Source organism: Callithrix jacchus, chromosome 7 (genome assembly GCF_049354715.1).
Source record: "Callithrix jacchus isolate 240 chromosome 7, calJac240_pri, whole genome shotgun sequence".
In the NCBI taxonomy this organism is placed as follows: Eukaryota; Metazoa; Chordata; class Mammalia; order Primates; family Cebidae; genus Callithrix; species Callithrix jacchus.
The window spans coordinates 39,654,060-39,673,792 of record NC_133508.1 but is presented as its reverse complement, the minus strand read 5'-3'; the positions used below and the strand labels follow the sequence as shown (position 1 = coordinate 39,673,792).

Below are 19,733 nucleotides of genomic sequence, written 5' to 3'. Positions count from 1 at the left end.
ACAATCTGCCCACCTCGGCCTCCCAAAGTGCTAGGATTAAAGGCGTGAGCCACCACGCCCAACCTTTTTAATTAAGCCAGTGCCCTGCTGTCACCCAGGGTGGATGTTGTCTTGTACCCTCCACCTCCCAGGTTCAAGCGATTCTGTGTCAGCCTCTCTAGTAGCTGGGACTACAGGCACACGCCACCACACCCGGCTAATTTTGGTAGTTTTAGTAGAGACAGGGTTTCACCATATTGGCCAGGCTGGTCTCAAACACCTGACCTTAGGTGGTCCAGCCTCCAAAAGTATTGAGATTACAGGCATGAGCCACTGCGTCCAGCCCCATGTATATATGCTAATTCAGATAAATAATATAATTCCCAAAACGGAAATGCTGTGAAACTTTTTTAATTGTTATTTATTTATTTTTTGCTTTACCAAAAAAGCAAAGGGGAGTGTAACTTTTTTTTAAAGAGGCAGCCTTGCTCTCTTGCCCAGGCTGGAGTGCAATGGCTTGATCAAGGCTCACTGATGCCTCTTGGGCTAAAGTGATTCTCCTGCCTCAGCTTCCTGAGTAGCTGAGACTCCTGGCTCGCTTTTCTATTTTATTGTAGAGACGGAGTCTCGATACATTGCCTAGGCTGGCCTGTGATTCCTGACCTTAGGTGACCTGCCAGCCTGAGACTCCCAGAGTGCTGGGTGACAGGTGTGAGCCACCACATCCAGCCCAGAAATGATTTCTAAGGTTGTAATCTCAATCCCTCCTGGCCTGCATCCTCCTGAAGGCCTCTGCACCACCGCTCCTGTGGCTTTTGGGGGCCAGTTGGCTTTTCATTTGTTTCTGGTCAGTGCGCTTGGAAGGAGAGGGCGGCCTGGACTCCTGCCTCCTGGGGGCACTCCCTGCACTTGCAGGCTCTGGCCACGTTCCCTGGCCATGTGCTTGGGGCTCCAGTTTCCCTTTTCCACACACACTGCTCTTGGTGTCCTGGCACGTCCTGCTCCTTTGTGGTGTCCAGCCTGGCTCGCTAAGGCCGTGACGCTGGGGGCTCTTCTCATTTTCTCTGGTCAGCAGTTATGTGCTGTTTTGTATATTTATTTTTAATTTTATTATTATTATTAATTTTTGAGACAGTCTTGCATTGTTGCCTGGGCCTGGAGCACAGTGGCATGATCTCGGCTCACTGCAACCTCCACCTCCCTGGTTCAAGCAATTCTCCTGCCTCAGCCTCCCTAGTAGCTGGGATTACAGGTGTCCGCCACCACACCCAGGTAATTTTTGTATTTTTAGTAGAGACTGGGTTTTGCATGTTGGCCAGGCACGTCTTGATCTCCTGACCTCATGATCCGCCTACCTTGGCCTTCCAGGGTGCTGGGATTACAGGCGCGAGCCACTGCACCTGGCCCAGCAGTTTTGTTTTTTTTGTTGTTTGTTTTTTTGAGACAGTCTCATGCTGTTGCCAGGCTGGAGTGCAGTGGTGCCAGCTTGTGACTACAAACTCCGCCTCCCGGTTTCAAGCAATTCTCCTGCCTCAGCCTCTCAAGTAGATGGGACTACAGGAGCATGCCACCACACCCAGCTAATTTTTCTGTTTTTAGTAGAGACGAGGTTTCACCATGTTGGCCAGGATGGTCTCGATCATTTGACCTTGTGATCCGCCCGCCTCAGCCTCCCAAAGTGCTGGGATGACAGGCGTGAGCCACCGCGCTCTGCTATCTGTGTTTTACAGTTAGTTTTGGCTAATGGTGTTTATCAAACAAATGAATGTTTTCCTGCCAGACACCAGTTCCCAGAGAAACCATGATCTTGGGTTTTAGAAAAGCATTCACGCCTGCAATGTAAATTATGGCCTTTAGGTATTTCATGTAAGGCTAGAATAGAGATAGTGGCCTGCTCTTTGCTCGTCTGAGACCACAGGTAGAATGGAGCTGATTGGCTGAGGCGCTGGTGGACACTTGAGGGTCTGGATAGAATGGAGCTATGCTGACCGATCCTTCCTTCAAGAGCTAGCTCAGGGTCAGGGCCCGTAGGCCTGTGAGTTTTCTCCTAGTCTGTGGCAGGTGAGATGGCGTGTGCAAAGTGGTTTTGCAGTGCCTGCAGTTCCAAGCGACGTGAGGCCATGCTGGAGCCCCCAAAGCTGGCCTGAGCATTGCACAGTTCTGTGTTGAGGCTATGGTTACAGTTGGGTGTCCAGCAGCTCCAGAGCTGGCCACAAGAACCTCCAGGGGTTCCTGAGTTCTGTTTGTACAGCCTCTGTGCTTTGGCCAGAAAGCATTCCTTATCAAAAATGATTTTTTTTTTTGGACATGGAGTTTTCCTCTTGTTGCCCAGAGTGGAGTGCAGTGGCGCAATCTCAGCTCACTGCAACCTCTGCCTCCTGTGTTCAAGCAATTCTCTTGCCTCAGCCTTCTGAGTAGATGGAATTACAGGTATGTGCCACCACATCCATCTAATTGTTTTGTATTTTTAGTAGAGATGGGGTTTTACTATGTTGGCCAGGGTGGTCTCGAACTCCTGAAGTCAGGTGATTCAGAGTGCTGAGATTACAGTTGTGAGCCATTGCCCCAGGCCAGATTCTTTTCTTGTTTGAACTCAACTCACTGCAACCTCCACCTCCCCGGATTCAAGTGATTTCTCAGCCTCCTGAGAAACTAGATTTAAAGGTGTGCACCCCCATGCCCAGGTAATTTTTTGTATTTTTAGGAAAGATAAGAGTTTCTCCATGTTGGCCAGGCTGATCTCAAACTCCTGGCCTCAAGTGATCCACTCGCCTTGGACTTCCAAAGTGCTAGGATTACAGGTGTGAACCACCGTGCCTGCCTCAAAGTGAGTTAATTTCTTGAGGCTGGAAGGCGGCGGCTCCATCACAGCTGCCTGTAGCCTCGTGTCCCTGGGCTCAAACGATCCTCTCACCTCAGCCCTCTGAGTAGCTGGGATAGTAGGCGTGAGCCACCACACCTGGTCTCATTTTTTTTTTTAATTTTTAATAGAAACGGGGTTTGACCATTTTGCGCAGGCTGGTCTTGGACTCCTGATCTGAAGCAGTCCTCCTGCTGTGCTGGAATTACAGGCGTGAGCCACCGCGCCCAGCCCAAATGTAGTTGTTGGTGTGTTGATGTGGAAGCCGTGGCTATCAGGCTTGTGGCGTAGCGTGGTGAGTGGGTCCCAGTCCATCCCGGGAGCCCACAGCATCGTGCTGTGCAGGTGTGGTTGGTGGCACCTGCCCTTCTCACCCTCTCCTGAGTGTGGAGCTGCCGTCCATTCCTGTGAGGAACTCGGGGGTTCTTGTCACCAACATGCATGACGCTCCCACCAGATGGGCCTTCCACAGCTGCTGCCTGGCACCTGCCGCACTGGCTCTTCCCTTCTTGGCAGAGGTGTCGCTGCTGAGGCTGTCAGTGTCCGGGTCAGAGCCCTGGTCAGTCACTGTTTGGAGCCTCCGCGCTGTGCTGGCTGAAGCCAGGCTCCACCGAGGCTGTCTCATCCCACTGCGGGCTAGGAGCACAGATGCCAGAGCATCCCGTGTGGCTGCTGTGTGTTTTCCCGTTGGGACGACTTGACCCAGCTCTAACCTGACCTTTGAGACCTCCAACCTCCTCTCTGATGTGGGGAGTCTCCTGTGTCTGAGGCAGGGGCAAGCTCTCAGGATCGGCAGTGTTCCTGTGTGTCCTGTCACTTACTCGGTTACCGGGACAATCTGGCCAATAAGGTGGTAGCTGGCCCTCCTCGTGGGTGTGTCTGTCAGGGCAGCAGCTCTTGACGTGCTCCGGGCTGAGTCATATCTGCAGGGGAGATGGTGTAGCCTTCCCAGGAAGGACCGAGGCTCCCACGGAGCAGGGGACGCCTTCAGACTTGACGTCAGGAAGGCTCTGCCGCCAGCCACAGTTTGCAGATGAGAGGCCGAGGGCCAGCAGCAGCAGTGATCGGGGGTGCGGGGGGCTGGCACTGGCAGCGTGGGCCCCAGTTGGTGCTGGGATGCCCATGCATGTTGCTCTGATGGCCTGGTGCCTGTGGCCAGTGTCCTGCACCTGGCATGGCTTTTCCCCAGGCTGTGGGGGGACAGTGCGGCCCCTGGTGCCAGCCACACCAGCATGTTGGTGCCTGGGAGTGCTCTTTCAAGTTCCCCATGACTCCAAGGGGGGCCTGTGCCTCACTCACGGCAGGGCAGTGTGGTCCTGGGCTCTCCTGTGTGATGGGCCGCTGGAGGTAGCCACACTCATTCTAACTCCCCAGAATGCCCTGGGCCCAGCAAGGTCCCTAAGGAACGAACATAGAAAACCTTCGGAAGGAAATGCTCTACCGAGCTGTTTTGGGGTGCTTCCAGCTGTGTCCTGACACCTTGGGGCCCAGGGTGGTTTATCCCAAGAGTAACCGCGTCACGTGGGTGTGGGTGGGCGGCGAGGGCTTGTGGGGACCCCTCTGGTCCCGACCTGCCTCATGCTCAGCTTTGCTTTTTGCTGAAGGCAAATCTCAGAACTGTTCCTCTCCCCGGGGCTGCAGTCCTGATTTCTCTTTGAAGGCCCTGGCTGCAGATACGTGGCTTCCGTGGCCACCTCACGCCCCCCAGACCTGTTAAGTTCTCACCATGGACACAGCTTGGTGGTCCCAGGAGGAGCCCTGCCAGGGACGCGCTGTAGTGACCACGGGCCTTCTCTGGATGAGTTCTCTGTCCTCTCTTCTTTGAGTAGACGGTTCAGCTGCACTGTAAGGAAAACGTCGCTCTGGTGACATTTACACACGGGGAGCACTCCAGTCCACGCATCAGCCTGGGTGCTGTTCACTGTTTCCATTCTGTGAAGGCTTTATTTTTAAGGTTGTCTTCCGAAGCTCAATTTCCTGGTAAAACTGCTACTGTATTATTATTTTCTCAAATCACTAAATAATTGGAATGTCCTGGGGTGGAGAGAGATGCAATCCCTTAGGTTCCTCCTGCAGAGGGAGCACAGAGGGGCTGAGCCAGAGACCCTTTTCGGCTGGCATCCGTGCTGAGGGTGAAGCTGTGGTCACAAATGCCAGTGTTTCTGCCCAGAGCGAAGCCACAGATCCCACGGGCCACAATGCCCAGACCTGCTTTCCTCCAAGTGGAGTGTTTCCGATTTAGTCTGGTGGTTTTTTGTTGCAGACTAATTCACAATTTGAGACCTTTTTCTTGAAAACTTTAAATTTTTTTTTTTTTTTTGAGACAGAGTCTCAATGTCTCCCAGGCTGGAGTGCTGTGGTGCGATCTCGGCTCACTGCAACCTCCGCCTCCTGGGCTCACGAGATTCTCCTGCCTCAGCCTCTTGAGTAGCTGGGACTACAGGTGCCCACCACCATGCCCGGCTAATACTTGTATTTTTAGTGGAGAAGGGATTTCACTGTGTTGGCCAAGCTGGTCTCGAACTCCTGACCTCAGGTGATCCCCCCCACCTCAGCCTCCCACCGTTCTGGGATTACAGGCTGAAGCCAGCCCACCATTTTTATCTCAAAGTCTAGTAGTCCGCAGTTGGATTAGATAGCGTGTGGTGATGCCTGTCCATTTGCAGAGGCCATCTTGCCGGATGTTGGGCTTGCTCCTCAGGCTGACTGTAAGCATTCAGGAAGGAGTCAGATGGCCCTACCCTGGGGCTCAGGCTCAGAGCAGGGGGCACGGCTCAGGCACTAAGACCCCTGTTAGAAGGTGCTATGAATCACCCCGGATCATTTGTCAGGAGACTCCAGAATTGAAGGGGGTCCCAGGCAGGGTCCTGCTCCCTGGCCTCTGACCTCACGGGCAGCACCTCCTGGTCCCTGTGGAGGAGGCAGCGCAGGGATGATCACAGAAGCTGCAGAGCCCTGCTTCCAGAAATGACAGTCTTTGGGGAGCCGTTTCCTTTAGGGCTTCTTTTTTTTTTTTTTGAGACAGAGTTTTGCTGTTTTTAGCCAGGCTGGAGTGCAATGGCACGATCTCGGCTCACCGCAACCTCCGCCTTCTGGGTTCAAGCATTCTCCTGCCTCAGCCTCCCGAGTAGCTGGGATTATAAGTGCGCGCCACCATGGCCAGCTGATCTTTGTATTTTTAGTAGAGACGGGGTTTTACCTCGTTGACCAGGATGGTCTCAATCTCTTGACCTCATGATCCACCGGCCTCGGCCTCCCAAAGTGCTGGGATTATAGGTGTGAGCCACGGCGCCTGGCCTTTAGGGCTTCTTGAGGTGACTGCAGGTCCCGGTGCAGCCGGTGCCCTCCAGCGCATCTGCTACTATACAGGAATGGCAGAGCCGGGTCAGGATGCTGGTCAGCCTCACACCCAGTCTCTTTCGGAGTTGCTGATGCATTAGTGGAAGATGTGGGGGCCCCACTTGGGGATGAGTTTGGGGCTGAACTGCTGTGCTTTGTCGCCTGGTCAATAAGATCTGAGTCACTGGGCTGTGCCCACACAGGGCTGTTGTTGGGAAAGGTAGTGGGTGGCCCTGAACTCGTGAGGTGAGCACAGGCCAAGGGCCCCACCACCCTCCCTCAGGGCCATGTGACATTTGCGCAAGGATGGGCAGAACCTTCAGGATGTCCTGGACATGGTGCTGTGTCCCACGTGGAGTCGGGCTGAGACAGGCTGTGCTGTTGGCGTCTGTCCACGGGTACCCTGGCTGAGAAAGGCAGTCTGGTGAGAGGATGGGAGCTCGAGAAGCTGCACCCAGCTCAGCTGCTGTCAGGTCCCCCGTCCCTGACCAGTGGGGATGGGTTTTAGGAAAGCTGAGGATAAATAGCATTTTGGTGCAGCTGGCACGTTATGAATTTGATTGCAAGTGAAATTTACTTTGTACTTTCAATTCATTTTTTGCTGATTTTAGCCCAACAAAAGCAGCTTGGGTGTTAGTTGTGATTTGGAGAGAACCTGCCCGACACATCTGCTAGGGGGCTCACCCCGATGCTGTTCCCTGTGTGGCTTCTGGGTCCTCCCGTGCCCAGCAGACTAGAGAGCTGTGGCCACACACGGAGTGTCTCCCTGGGGGTCTCATTTTTCTAGTTTTCATTGCTGCGTTTCATTCCTGTGAATGGTGCTGTTTATACTTCCCGCAGTCTCTGGAAGGCATGGGCGGCTGTCCTCCTGTGCGGACGCAGTCTCATTTCTGACTGCAGTGAGCAGGTGTGTCCCCAGATCCGTAAGTGCTTCAGGCTTTGCCTGGTGTGTGGACTTTTGACCCACCGTAAGGTCCCGGTGCTGCTGGCCTGGGGAAGCAGCCAGGCCCGCTCTGCCCTGAAGGGATTTGTGAGGGCGCAGGCAGGTGGGGGGCGCTGGCAGGTTGGAGCTGTCTTGGGAGTGGTAGAGGGGCAGATGTGTCCACAGCAGACACCTGGGCCAGACTCAGTCCTGAACAGTTCAGCTTAAGAGAAGGCCCCAGGAGGTGAGATGCCCCCAGGGGTCTGTGTACCTCCCAGGTCTAGCAGCCAGGGAGGGCGCGTGGTGGGTGATGGCTCAGTGGAGTGAGTAGGGTGTGCAGCCTTCCCGCTGATGGAACCACCAGGCCTTCTGGCCAGCACTGGCCTGTGGTGCCACTTCCTGCCCTCCCATCACCATCATTGTCCTTGTCACCGTCCCTGGCCCCGGCAGCCTTGTCCTCCCTGGTGTGATGCTTTGCTAAACCTCCACCCTCCCTCCGTCTTCCTTCCACAACAGAACAGTGCTAAGGCTCTGCCAGGTGAGATCGCTACCTTGTGCTGACCTGACTCCCTGGGCCCAGGACCATCCCTGGCAGGCATTCGACGGGAGCCAGCAGCCTGGGGCCCAGAGCCCTGTGGGGTGTGGGGAGAGGCAATAAGGTGCGTCTCGGGGCCCGGGCAGCAATCCTCTGAGCACTGGCAAAGGGCCTGTGGTGTCCACTGGTGTGTGGTCACTAGAGGGTCAAAAGCATTAGGCTTCACCAAGAAAATCAGTTAGGGTTAAATTGATGTCAGCTGAAAATTGCCTTGAATTAGAACTGAACACATGCGCCTCCATGCTAAAGAAGAGAGCAGAAGTTCAGAATAACATGATGTCAAGAGTGGCCCCTCTGAGGTGCCACTGCCCCTGCTGGGCTGTCGTGGAGGGTGGCAGGGGTTGTCTGCAGGTTGGGTGTCGTGTTGACTTGTCTTGGATGCGATGGGTTGTCTTTTTTTTTCTTTTTTTTTTTAAGATGGAGTTTTGCTCGTTGCCCAGGCTGGAGTGCAGTGGTGTGATCTCAGCTCACTGCAACCTCTACCCCCCAAGTTCAAGGGATTCTTCTACCTCAGCCCCCTGAGTAGCTGAGATTACAGGCATGTGCCACCATACCCAGCTAATTTTGCATTTTTAATAGAGACAGGGTTTTTCCATGTTGGTTAAGCTGGTCTTGAACCCCCAACCTCAGGTGATCCACTCTCCTTGCCCTCCCACAGCGCTGGTATTACAGGTGTGAGCCACTGCGCCCAGCTGCAGCCTTTTTGAGTTAGGGTCTTACTCTGTTGCCCAGGCTGCCATGCAGTGGTGCCATCTCTGCTCACTGTAATCTCAACCTCTTAGGCTTGAGCAATTCTCCCACCTCACCCTCACTGTTAGCTGGTGTTATAGGCTTATGGCACCATACCAGCTAATTATTTACTTATTTATTTTCTGAGATGGAGTCTGACTCCGTCATCCAGGCTGGAATGCAGTGGTGCGATCTCTGCTCACTGCAATCTCTGCCTCCTTGTTCAAGCAATTCTCCCACCTTGGCCTCCTGAGTATCTGGGACTACAGGTGTGCACCACCACGCCTGGCTAATTTTTATTTTGGTAGAGACAAGATTTCACCATGTTGGCCAGGATGGTCTCAGTCTCTCCACCCCATGTTTGCCTGCCTGGGCCTCCCAAAGTGCTGGGATTATAGGTGTGAGCCACCGCACCTGGCTAATTTTTGTATTTTTAGTAGAGATGGGGTTTAGCCATGTTGGCCAGGCTGGTCTAGATCTCCTGACCTCAGATGACCTGCCTGCCTCGTGAGCCACCGCCCGGCCTTGAGCTCTTCTGTCTGCAGGACTTTGATTCTGAGCAGCTGAAGCACTAAGTTCCTCAAAGATGATGTGGGTGTTGTTGCTGCTTCCAGGGGCTTCAAGGACATAGGTGGGACCCCGAGTGTGTGGGAAGAGACACATCAGGGGTGGGTAGGTGACTTAGATGCTGCTGTCGCAGGAACCAAGGATGCCTCGCAGCTCAGGGTCAGATGTCTTTGCAAGTTAAACCTTAGATCAACCACTCAATGTATTATAAAAATTATTTTTAGGCCGGGCGCAGTGGCTGACGTCTGTAATCCCAACACTTTGGGAGGCCAAGGTGGGTGGATCACAAGGTCAAGAGATCAAGACCATCCTGGTCAACATGGTAAAACCCTGTCTCTACTAAAAATACAAAAATTATCCGGGCATGGTGGCGCGTGTCTGTAATCCCAGCTACTCAGGAGGCTGAGGCAGAAGAATTGCCTGAACCCAGGAGGCGGAGGTTGTGGTGAGCTGAGATCGCGCCATTGCACTCCAGCCTGGGTAACGAGCGAAACTCCGTCTCAAAAAAAAAAAAAAATTATTTTTGTTACCCAGGAAGGTATATTTTAGGTAATCTGAGCTTATTTAAATAAATTGACAGAACTGAAAGTTGAATGTATCACTCAGAATTCCTGAGTCAGCCAGGCTGTTTCTCTGAAGTAGAATTAAGCAGTTACTTGTCCCTGACCACCTGGAGTGGCACAAATGAGCTCCCACAGACCAGGGAGCTCATGTGGGGATTCAGTCTCTATCTCTTTTTGGGGATTGAGCCCCTTCCTGGGGAACCCGAGTCCAGGCATGGCCACTGTGAAGGGCACCCCCTGCCCAGGACCCCAGATGCTCCTGTGGTCCCTTCCTGTGACTGCTGGTGCCTGTGTGTGTGCCCGCCCCAGGGCCTCCTTTCAGCTGGACGCATTCAGGCGTCATCTGTGCTCCGTCGTCGGGTCGCCTGCGGGGCGTGCTGTCTGCTCAGTGGTCTGGCCCTGCTGGTTTTCATGGCAGCATTTTCCAGCCTGATTGCGTTGCCGTTGCCTTTTGAGTCTCCCAGTGTTCCTGACTGTTGGAGCTAAGCTGGACTTGTGATTTGCTTTGGGGTTTGCTTTGTCTCTGCTGAAGGCTCAGGTTTCACGGCAAGCAGGCACCTCACGGGAGCAGAGGGAGGGTGCGGCTGTGGAGACCGCGCCTGAGGCCTGAGGCCTGAGGCCAGGGGCAGTGATGGAGAGGTCCCAGCAGAAGGTGTCAGATGCTGGCAGGGTCCTGCAGGCGTTGGGTCTTCTGGCAGAGTTGGGGCTCCGTGGGGAGCAAGCGCCTTCCGTCCCCCACTTTGTTTTCTGTGGGACCTACCAGGACTGTGAGGACCCTGCCTCACCAGGGCATGGGCCACCCCCGACAGCTGTCCCCACTGCCCCTGCTGTGGGGCTGGGAAGGGGCCAGGTGCCCAGGACACAGGCGCTTCCAGGCTTCTTACACGGATGCTTTTTCTCTGACGTTCCTTAACTCCCATGTGTAGCTATACACAAAACGGCATTTTGCACATGCTGGACAGAAATAAGAGAATCAAGCCCCGGCCGGAAAGGTTCCAGAACTGCAAAGACCTGTTTGATCTGATCCTCACTTGTGAAGAGAGAGTGTACGATCAGGTGGTGGAAGGTGAGGAGGCCAGCCCTGTGGCGGCTGTCACAGGTCCCACGCCTGAAGGTCCCACCCTGGCTGCCACATCCTGTCTGGAGTTGGGGGAGGGGGCAGTCAGGCCTGAGTGCAAGCATGCGGAAGGCAGGCCAGGCCGCTGGTTGTGGGCTTTCTGCTTCTGAGGCCTGTCGGAGCAGAACCATTGTGCTGGCTGCAGCCTCTCATGGGCTCCAGGGGTCTGGTTCTTGTTTGTTTTTGTTTTTTTTGAGACAGAGTGTATCTCTGTCGCCCAGGCTGGAGTTCAGTGGTGCAATCTCGGCTCACTGCAACCTCTACCTGAGGGGTTCAAGCGATTCTCCTGCCTCAGCCTCCTGAGTAGCTGAGATTACAGACACTTGCCACCACACTTTGCTAATTTATTGTAGTTTTGGTAGAGATGGGGTTTCACCATATTGGCCAGGCTGGTCTTGAAGTCCTGACCTCAGGTGATCCACCCACCTTGGCCTCCCAAAGTGCTGGGATCATGGGCATGAGCCACTGGTCCATATTTCACGAGTGGACCCTGTGTGGAGCCGGGCCTGTGGTCAGGGAGGGCGGGGAAGCACAGGCCGCCTTGTGCTGAGCTGGGGACGTACCAAGGTTTGACGCTCAGTCCTTACTCAGCTCCCAAACCAGAGTCCAGAAACCGCCAGGGCTGGGCCAGGGGCCGGCAGAGCTAGGGACTGGGACACATTGACTGCCTGTTCCCTGGTTCTGGAGCCTCTGACCTCTGTGTCACCTTGTCCCAATCAGATCTGAATTCCAGAGAACAGGAGACCTGCCAGCCCGTGCACGTGGTCAACGTGGACATCCAGGACAACCATGAGGAGGCCACCCTGGGGGCATTTCTCATCTGTGAGCTCTGCCAGTGTGTGAGTACCGGGCCTGGCACCGTGCCGGGCAGAGGCTCTGCTGGGGCAGTGAGGCCTGAGGCTGGCCCTGCTGTTGGGGCGGGGTCTCCTGCTCAGCTGACCTGTGTTGGGGTACCTGCTGGCGGCTCAGAGAGAGCTGTCCCCCAGCTTTGGAGTAGGAGACCCCCTTTGCCCTCTGCTCAGCTGACAGACGCAGCGCAGTGACCTGCCCAACACAAGCTTAGGGCCTGGCACTGCCTCCTCCCTGGGGTGGACTCATCGCGCCTCAGCCAGCAGGCAAGTGGTGCTCCTGGATGCTGTGCGGTCGCAGGTATGCCCCACGTGAGCCTGGAGGCTCCCAGGGCGTCTGCTGCCAAGGGCTGTATGTCCACAGTCTGCCCCTGGACTCAGCCTTTTGCATGCCTGTCTTCCCCAAGACACCCTGAGGGGCCAGGGGGCACCCCAAGGGCTTCTGCAGCTGCGCTGCTGCCTTGCTGAGGTGCTGGGGTGTGAGGGGAGGGCCTGCTGGGGAGAGCCCCACACACCGACCCGCCTCTGCCTCTGGGATCTGTGAACGAGAGAGGAGATGGTGCGGTGTGGAGGCCCCGAGCCAGGCTGCCTGCGCTGGGAGAGGCTGCCGCAAGGGCGTGGGCTCCTGCCTGCCTGTGCTGCATGGTTTCTGGTCCTCACATGCCTCACGGCCCAGTATGGCTGGAGTGCCAAGGATGGTGCTGGTGACCGCCTGGTAGGAGGGAAGGCCACTGGAAAAGTCTCATCCCAGAAGTGGCTGCTCGATTTCTGCTCGGTCACGTTGGCCAGAGCTGAGTCACAGGCAGGCCACTCCTCACTTAAAGGCACTGTGTGCTGCCCAAGGTTGGGGACCAGGGGACACTGGCAATGGCAAATGACAAGCAGCCAGGGTCAAGGCCTGTGTGCTCAGGAGCCCAAGGTGCTTACTCCAGGCAGCAGGCCTCCGCCAGGGGCTCTGGTAGGTGGAGATCAGGATGCTCCAGTGACCGGGCTGCCCCTGCCACAGGGCACGGGTCTGGGTCCTTGCTGGCATTTGGGAAGTGCTGCGGTGAGGCTGTCTGGCTGTGCTGTGCATGAGTGGACCTGGGCCTGGGTCCCGGCTTCCCAGTCTGCTCTCTGAATCCAGCTCCCTGCTCCCAGCTTCAGGCTCGGTGGGGGCCAGTGGGGAGGTGAGGCCTGAGGCTTCCTAGGAACCTCTGCCCTTGCAGCCTCCAGCCATCCTTGTGAGGCAGCAGCAGCGGTGCAGGTGGGGACCTGTCTGTCACCCAGCTTCCTGGCCCAGGAGGGGGTTTCCCTGGTCATCCAGGTGCTGCCTGGGAGCAGACGGGAGGGCCGGCGAGGCCCTCACGGTGGTCCTGTCCTTGCAGATCCAGCACACGGAGGACATGGAGAACGAGATTGACGAGCTACTTCAGGAGTTTGAGGAGAAGAGCGGGCGCACCTTCCTGCACACTGTCTGCTTCTACTGAGCCGGGCGCCCCGGCTGCCCTCTCCAGCTTCCTTCTATTCATACTTTTTCCTTCCTGACGTTTGTTTTTACTTACAGGTGTTCTGCTGGTAACGGTAGCATGTGACACGGGAGGAGAGGTCCAAATGCCACATTAAAGCAATCAAGTCTTTTCCTTCCCATTTTTTAGTGGGATATTGATTATAGTTTTTTTCTTTAACCGAAGAGGAAAGACAGCAGTTTGTGTTAACTTCCCTGCTGTCCCCGTGTCCCCGTGCACCCGCTCCCTCCCCCCTTCCCACCCACGAGATGTTCAATGACCTGGAATTGTCCAATAAATAGATGCTGCTGTCACCTGTGCTTGGTCGTGAATTCCTGGCCCAACCCTGGCCCTCCGACCACTGCTGGGGAGGTGTAGCTCAGACCTGGGGTGGCTGGAGCCTGGGCCGACCCCGCCCTGTGCTGCCTGAAGTAGAAGCCAGCTGCTCCCACCAGCACTGCTACCTGTGGGGGAGCCACGTCCCAGCTCGGCATGGAAACTCTCCCCTCCCCTGACCCCCCACCTTGGTCGGCTGTCCCCTAGGCCACCTTCGAGGGAGGCTGAGCCAGGAGGATCACTTGAGCCCCGGAGTCAGCTGCAGTGAGCCTGGATGGCACTGCAGCCCCCAGGCTGGGCCCAGGCACTGCTTCCAGCTAACTTCCTGCTGCAAGGTGGCGGGGGCTCCTGTATCTGAGACGTGGTCACTGATTTTGGTTGAGTTTGGTCCCATAGCAGTGTGGTGACCACTTGGGCCTCTGAGTGGCAGGTGACTCCCTTGAGGATTCCAGGGGTCACCCCGTCCCTTCCCTCTGAGCCCCCCCCCATGGTTCCATGCACCCTGGAGACATGTGCAGCCCCGCACCTGGCTACCCGGGGAGACGAGGACGGAGGGTGGAGCAGTGGTGCGGAAAGAGCCTTGGCGCCCCTCTGGGCCAGATCGGGTTGGGACTGGCGTCCTGGGACCCTGGACAAGCGACCGGGGCTGGGTCTGACCAAACTGAGGTGGGACAAGAAGCGGAGGTTCCCGGGGAGGGGGTCCCCTCCCTTCGCCGGCGCTGGCACGGAGCGGCCCGCGGGCGGCGCGGTCCCTCCCGGGAGGCGGAGGAAGGCGGCAGGAGGGAGGAGGGAGGAGGAGGCAGGGAGGGGGCCGGAACCGAGCGGAGCCGAGCCGAGCCGAACGCAGCGGAGCGCAGGGAGGACCCGAGGGCGGAGCGGAGCGCGGCGGGCCGGGCCGAGCGACCCCCGAGAGGCCCCACGTCCCTCCGCGGCCCCCCCGTGCCTCCTCCCCCCGGTCGGCGCCGGGGTTGCCGCGAGCGGCGGCGGCCGATCCTGGGAAGCGCTGACCTCTGCGGAGGCGGCGGGGGCTCAGCATCGGGCCGGGGCCGGGGGGGCGCCGGGGCCGGGGGGCGGCGCTCCGGCCCGGCCCGGCCCCGCCCGATGTCCATGAGCGCGAACACCATGATCTTCATGATTCTGGGGGCGTCGGTCGTGATGGTGAGCGGAGGGGCTTCCCGCGCACGCCCCCTGCTCCCCGCCCGCGCACACCGCCTGCCCCCACCTCCCGCTCCCTGTTTACCGCCCGTTCGGCCTGCGCTCCCCGCTCCCCGGCCTGCTCTCCCCGTCCCCGGCCTGCGCTCCCCCGTCCCTGGCCTGCTCTCCCCACACCCCGGCCTGCGCTCCCCACACCCCGGCCTGCGCTCCCCCGTCCCCGGCCTGCGCTGTCCTCACCCCGGCCTGCGCTCTCCTCCCCAGCCTGCGATCCCCACAACCCCTTCGCTCCCCCTATTAAGGCCTACGCTCCCCCCACTCCGGCCTGCGCTCCCGCTCCCCGGCCTGCGCTGCCCCCACCTGCCCTGCACTCCCCACCCCCAGCCCGCGTTCGTCCCGCCCGTTCCCTGGCGCTGACCGGTCATGGGCTCTTCCAGGCCATCGCGTGCTTGATGGACATGAACGCGCTGCTGGACCGATTCCACAACTACATCCTCCCGCACTTGCGGGGCGAGGACCGCGTCTGCCACTGCAACTGTGGCCGGTGAGTCCGAAACCGATGCCGGCTCGATACGCGTGAGCGCACATGTGCGGCGGGGCCCACTCGGGGCGCAGGGGAGCCAGCCCCACGCAGGCCGCGAGCCGCCTTCCACCTTGAGGGCTGCCAGGTGCGCAGGGGGAGGAGCTGTCTCCCGGGGATCTCCCCGGGGGCGCATGGCTTTAGGACACCATCCTGGAATGCCTTTAGAGGCCTCCATGGTGATGGTAGAATGGATCATGGGGCCTCCTGCTCCAGCCTGGAGGCCGGGAAGCCACAGCCCAGTCTGGTGTCCACAGTGGAGACCCAAGCCAGCCTCATCAAAGCTGGGGCAGGAAGCGCCTGCTGGCACAGGGCTGGGCCCTGCAGTGAGGCCCAGGGCAGGGGAATGCGGGTCTCTGTGGGAGGGGCCTGCCTGGAGGGGCACTGGGCTGAAGCCCTTGGCTGGAGAGGAGGAGCTGAGGGGTGGGCTGTGGGTGGGCAGTGGGGAGGCGGGACTTCCTCAAGGTCACTCAGATTGAGAGGGGCGCCCAGACCCCCCACACACACTGTGTGAACCCCTCTGTGCACGTGTAGTGATGGAATCTTCCTGGCCATGCATGTTTGTATGTCCATGTATGAAATAAACATCTTCTCATGAGACGCGCATGTGTGTAGCGTCTGTGCATATACATGTGCGTACACACAGCGCCCGCGCACGCACGCACGCATGCACTCCCTCAGGATGCCCTCACTCAGTGACCGCTGTTAACCTGCTAGATGAGGAAGTGGACGGAGGCCGTAGAGGACAGACTTGCCCAAGGTCACACAGCTAGTGAAGGACAAAGTGGGCATGAACCCAGAACCCATGTTCTTCATCTCTGCCGCCTCCTGCTCTGGGGTCTCTGTGCATACGTGTGGGTGCAGGGTATATGTGTTCAGGACAGCTGCATGTCTTGCTAAGTGTGTTACCTGCCTATGGGTGGAGCCGGTGTGATGAAGAACACGGGTGTTAAGAGAAGGTAGAGATCGAGGCGTCTGTGACCCTCGTGTGTGCTGGGCACAGGGTGTTGGGTAAGAGCTTGCGGGGTGGCCTTGTGCTCCTCTTGGGCAGGTCCAACTAGCTAAGCCAAGGCCTGAGGTCCACTCCAGGCCTCCCAGAGGCTGGGCCCAGACCCCAGCTCCGGAGTATCAGAAAGGCTCAGCCCTCATGGGCGTGGGCTGTGGCAGCGCAGTGAGGGCTCGGCAGGGCAGGCAGAGGGCGTGCTGAGTGTTGCACAGGGGGTGTAGATGCATCTCAGGTATCAACGCCCAGACTACGCGTGGATTCAGAGTGCACTGGAGGCAACGTGTGTGGGAAACAGCCCCAGCCTGCTGTAGACGGCGTTGCCGCGTGTGTCTGTGTGTGTATGCTCTGTTCACATCTCCACATACAGGGCATGTACATTCCGCATACAAAATGCCCTTGTATATTGACAACATATATGTGTATGCAAAGTACATGTATGTCACAATATACAGTGCTCAGGGACATGTCAGAATGTCTCCGTGTGGGTGCCGCTGATGTGTGTGCAGATGAGTTTTGCTCACGGGGTATCTGCGTATACAACATGTCCATGCACTGCTGTGAGAGGCTCCCCGTGTGTGCACGCTGGTGTGCAGAGTGTGTGTGTGTCCATGCGCAGGCCTCGTACGTGCCCGTACATAGACTTCGGCGTGTTGCCAGGCATAAGTCCGCGCACATGGTGTGGCGGCCCTGGAGAGGGTGTCTGCTCGAAAAGCCAAGCGAATGTGCCCCCCGTGTGGCACCCGCCGTGCGGAATGGGCTGTGGCACGCCCAGCCCATGTCTGCAGTATCACACCCTGTCCCTGCATGTGGTGGTGTGCATATGTGACATGATTGGCCCTCGGTGGGCACGCAGCATGATTGGCCCTCGGTGCGGCTGAGGAAGGACACACGTATGTACATGTCACAGACATACGTGTGCAGACAGCACATCTCTGCCCAGGCCTGGCTCATTCTGCTTTCACTTGGGAGACCTGAGCCCCCCAGGAAGGAGGGCCAGGTGCAGGGTCGGGGGAGCTGCAGGAACCCAGGCCAGCCTTGGGGGCACAGGCTGTGACCTCTGACCCCCGAAGTTCCTGAGCCCCTGGGGTGGCTGGGGACTCACCAAGGGGTCAGGAAACACTTCCTCCCCTGAGGGCCTCTGGCAGCTGCACATTTGTCGGTGGTGATGGACGATGGCTGTGGACAGGCTCGTCACCGGGTGATTGCGGCCGCCAGGGATCAGCCACGGTCACTCCTCACCAGGAGCCCTGCTCTTTGGGTGTGGTCTGTGTTCCCAATATGCTGAGGGGTCTGACCTCCAGGGGTTTCCAGAAGAGCAGGAGGGCTCCAAGGAGAACCTGAGGCAGGGCCTCCTCCCTGTGCCTGGGCTCCGGCTCCAGGAACCCCACAGTGGCCACCTGTGTGGCCTCCGCTGGGTGCAGGTGGCCTGGGTTGGACAGACAGGCCGGGCTTTCAGGGAGGGAAGTGCCCCTGGGTGGGGTGTGGAACATGGGGTGGTCTCTGGGTCTCGGCTGAAAAGCAGGCCGAGGCTGATACCTCACCGAGGGGGAGGTAGGGGAGAAGCAGGTTTGGGGAGAGAGGAGTTATTTTTATGCCCAAGTTGAAGGTGTCTGTGGATCCCACGTGGAGACACAGGCAGCTGGAGCTCAGCAGACGTGGGAGGCAGCCAGGAGGGTAGATCCCAAGGCGTCCTGGGTGCCTGGGGCCTCCTCTCCCAGGCCCTCTTGTTGGCCTAGGGATCCCGGAGTCAGCTGTCTTGGGTGCCAGCCCAGTTGGCAGTGCCAACCCACCTGAGATCTTGGGGCCCAGAGGCCTTCCTGGGACGGGGTGGGCTGCCAGAGTGAGTCCCATGGAGAGCTTCAGTGTCGCCCCAGCAGTGAGAGAAGGACTGAGGCTGTGGTAGCCTTAGCCTGGGCAGTCCCCCAGGAGCCCAGGGAGGGGAGGTCAAGGGACACGGAGGTGCCGAGGCCTTGAGGACTACAGGGCCCTGGAGCCTGGACGCCGTCCATCCTGGGAGCAGCGGGGCAGGTCTGTGTGGCCACATAGGCAAGGGGGCATCCCCCAGGAAAGGAAGAGGACGGGGTGCTAGGCAGAGTCCCTGTGGCCTCTGACAGCACCTCCCAGGGATAGAGGAGCAGAAGGAACCCGAGAGGCAGGGGGCCCAGCCCGTGGGGCAGCAGCCGTGGAGAAAGGGGCCCCGTAGGCAGGTAAGTGTGCATGGGAGGGGCCAGTGGTCACCGGCAGTCCAGCTCTGCTCCAAGTGGCCTCCGCAGCCTCGGGCTGGGTGGGTGAGCAGTGACCCTGGCCGTGGGGACCACCATCCTGAGCTCCTCCCAGGAGGCCTCTTCCACCTGCAGAACCTCCCCATGAGCTCCAGGCCTAAGGGAGGAGGTGCTGGGTGAGGGCAGACACCCTCGACGGCTGCTGGTCCCATCTGCCTGGACTTCACGCTCAGCCTGCACAACCCACGGCCACTGACCTCCCACTGCCACCAGCCTGTGACCTGGGCCTGGTTGGGTCCAGAGCCCCCACCTGAACAGCCCACCCAGGAGGCTGCTTCAGAGAACCCCCTGGGCGGCCCTAAGTGCTCACGCCCCCACCACGGATGGGGTAGGCCCCCGGGGTAAGGCCAGGCCGGGGGCAGCGGGAGAGGTGCCAGCCCGCCCTGCCGCCCCCAGGAACCACATCCACTACGTGATCCCGTACGATGGGGACCAGTCGGTGGTGGACGCCTCGGAGAACTACTTTGTGACGGACAATGTGACCAAGCAGGAGATCGACCTGATGCTGGGGCTTCTGCTGGGCTTCTGCATCAGCTGGTTCCTGGTGTGGATGGACGGCGTCCTGCACTGTGCCGTACGCGCCTGGAGGGCTGGACGGCGCTACGGTGAGTGCCTCGTGCCTGCCGCCCTGCACGCCACCGCCCCGGCCAGCCCAGCGGCCTGACCGCCCCTGTCCCCCTGCAGATGGCTCGTGGACCTGGCTGCCCAAGTTGTGCAGCCTGCGGGAGCTGGGCCGGCGGCCGCACAGGCCCTTCGAGGAGGCCACAGGGAACATGGTGCACGTGAAGCAGAAACTCTACCACAACGGGCACCCCAGCCCGCGGCACCTGTGAGCCGCGAGGGAACTTGCCGGGGCCACCGAGGCACTGGCCGCTGTACAGATGTAAAAGGGACCTCATGGACACCCGGGCCGGCAGGACTGGACAGCAGCCCTGGGCCAGGGGAATCCGGGCTGTGGCCGGCCGGGAGAGTCCAGTGGAAGGTGCTGTCTCCTATTCTTTTTATAAAGGCGATTGGGGTGGGGGCTGGGGTGGGGGAGGCCAAAGGGCCTCAGGGGACAGGACCCTGAGCCCCTGGCTGGGCAGGGCACGAGGGCAGACTCGGCCCCAGAGGTGCTGGGGGGGCAGGGAGGGTCCTGGGGGGGCAGGCAGGGGCGGGAACAGCCAGGTGCATGGCCTGGGGCAGCATGTTTGAAGCTGCTGTTTCCCGTGCTCTGCGTCTGTCTGGCCAGCCTGACAGAGGGGAGGAAGGTGAGGTGCATCTGTGTGCACGGCTGCAGGGTGAGGCACAGGCCCCCAGCCCCACTGTGGCAGGTACCTCATGTGAAGCCCACCCCTCTGTGGTCAGTAAATTCTCCAGAAAGCTCCAGCC

At 58.6% G+C, this 19,733-nt stretch overlaps 2 protein-coding genes across 3 annotated transcripts in view; both read left to right on the top strand.

Annotated features, from left to right (window-relative positions):
• Positions 1–13,320, top strand: part of SSU72 (SSU72 homolog, RNA polymerase II CTD phosphatase) — a 29,543-nt gene extending 16,223 nt beyond the window's left edge. For both annotated transcript variants that reach the window (XM_002750185.5, XM_035307325.3), the window contains exons 3-5: positions 10,481–10,620; positions 11,392–11,510; positions 12,887–13,320. In XM_002750185.5, the coding sequence (XP_002750231.1) occupies positions 10,481–10,620; positions 11,392–11,510; positions 12,887–12,988 (361 nt within the window). In that variant the 3' untranslated portion in view covers positions 12,989–13,320. The remainder of the gene's footprint in view (positions 1–10,480; positions 10,621–11,391; positions 11,511–12,886) is intronic.
• Positions 13,321–14,155: 835 nt separating this feature from the next.
• TMEM240 (transmembrane protein 240) lies at positions 14,156–19,730 on the top strand. Its single transcript, XM_002750184.6, has 4 exons — positions 14,156–14,500; positions 14,932–15,038; positions 18,759–18,967; positions 19,047–19,730. The coding sequence occupies exons 1-4, from the start codon at positions 14,444–14,446 to the stop codon at positions 19,193–19,195; spliced, it is 522 nt and encodes a 173-aa protein (XP_002750230.3). The 5' UTR covers positions 14,156–14,443; the 3' UTR covers positions 19,196–19,730.
• Positions 19,731–19,733: the final 3 nt, after the last annotated feature.

Coding starts and splice junctions, on each gene's coding strand:
- TMEM240 (XM_002750184.6), top strand. CDS start 14,444: ATGTCCATGAGCGCGAACACCATGATCTTCATGATTCTGGGGGCGTCG. Junction 14,501..14,931: donor TGGGGGCGTCGGTCGTGATG/GTGAGCGGAGGG, acceptor GGGCTCTTCCAG/GCCATCGCGTGCTTGATGGA. Junction 18,968..19,046: donor GAGGGCTGGACGGCGCTACG/GTGAGTGCCTCG, acceptor GTCCCCCTGCAG/ATGGCTCGTGGACCTGGCTG.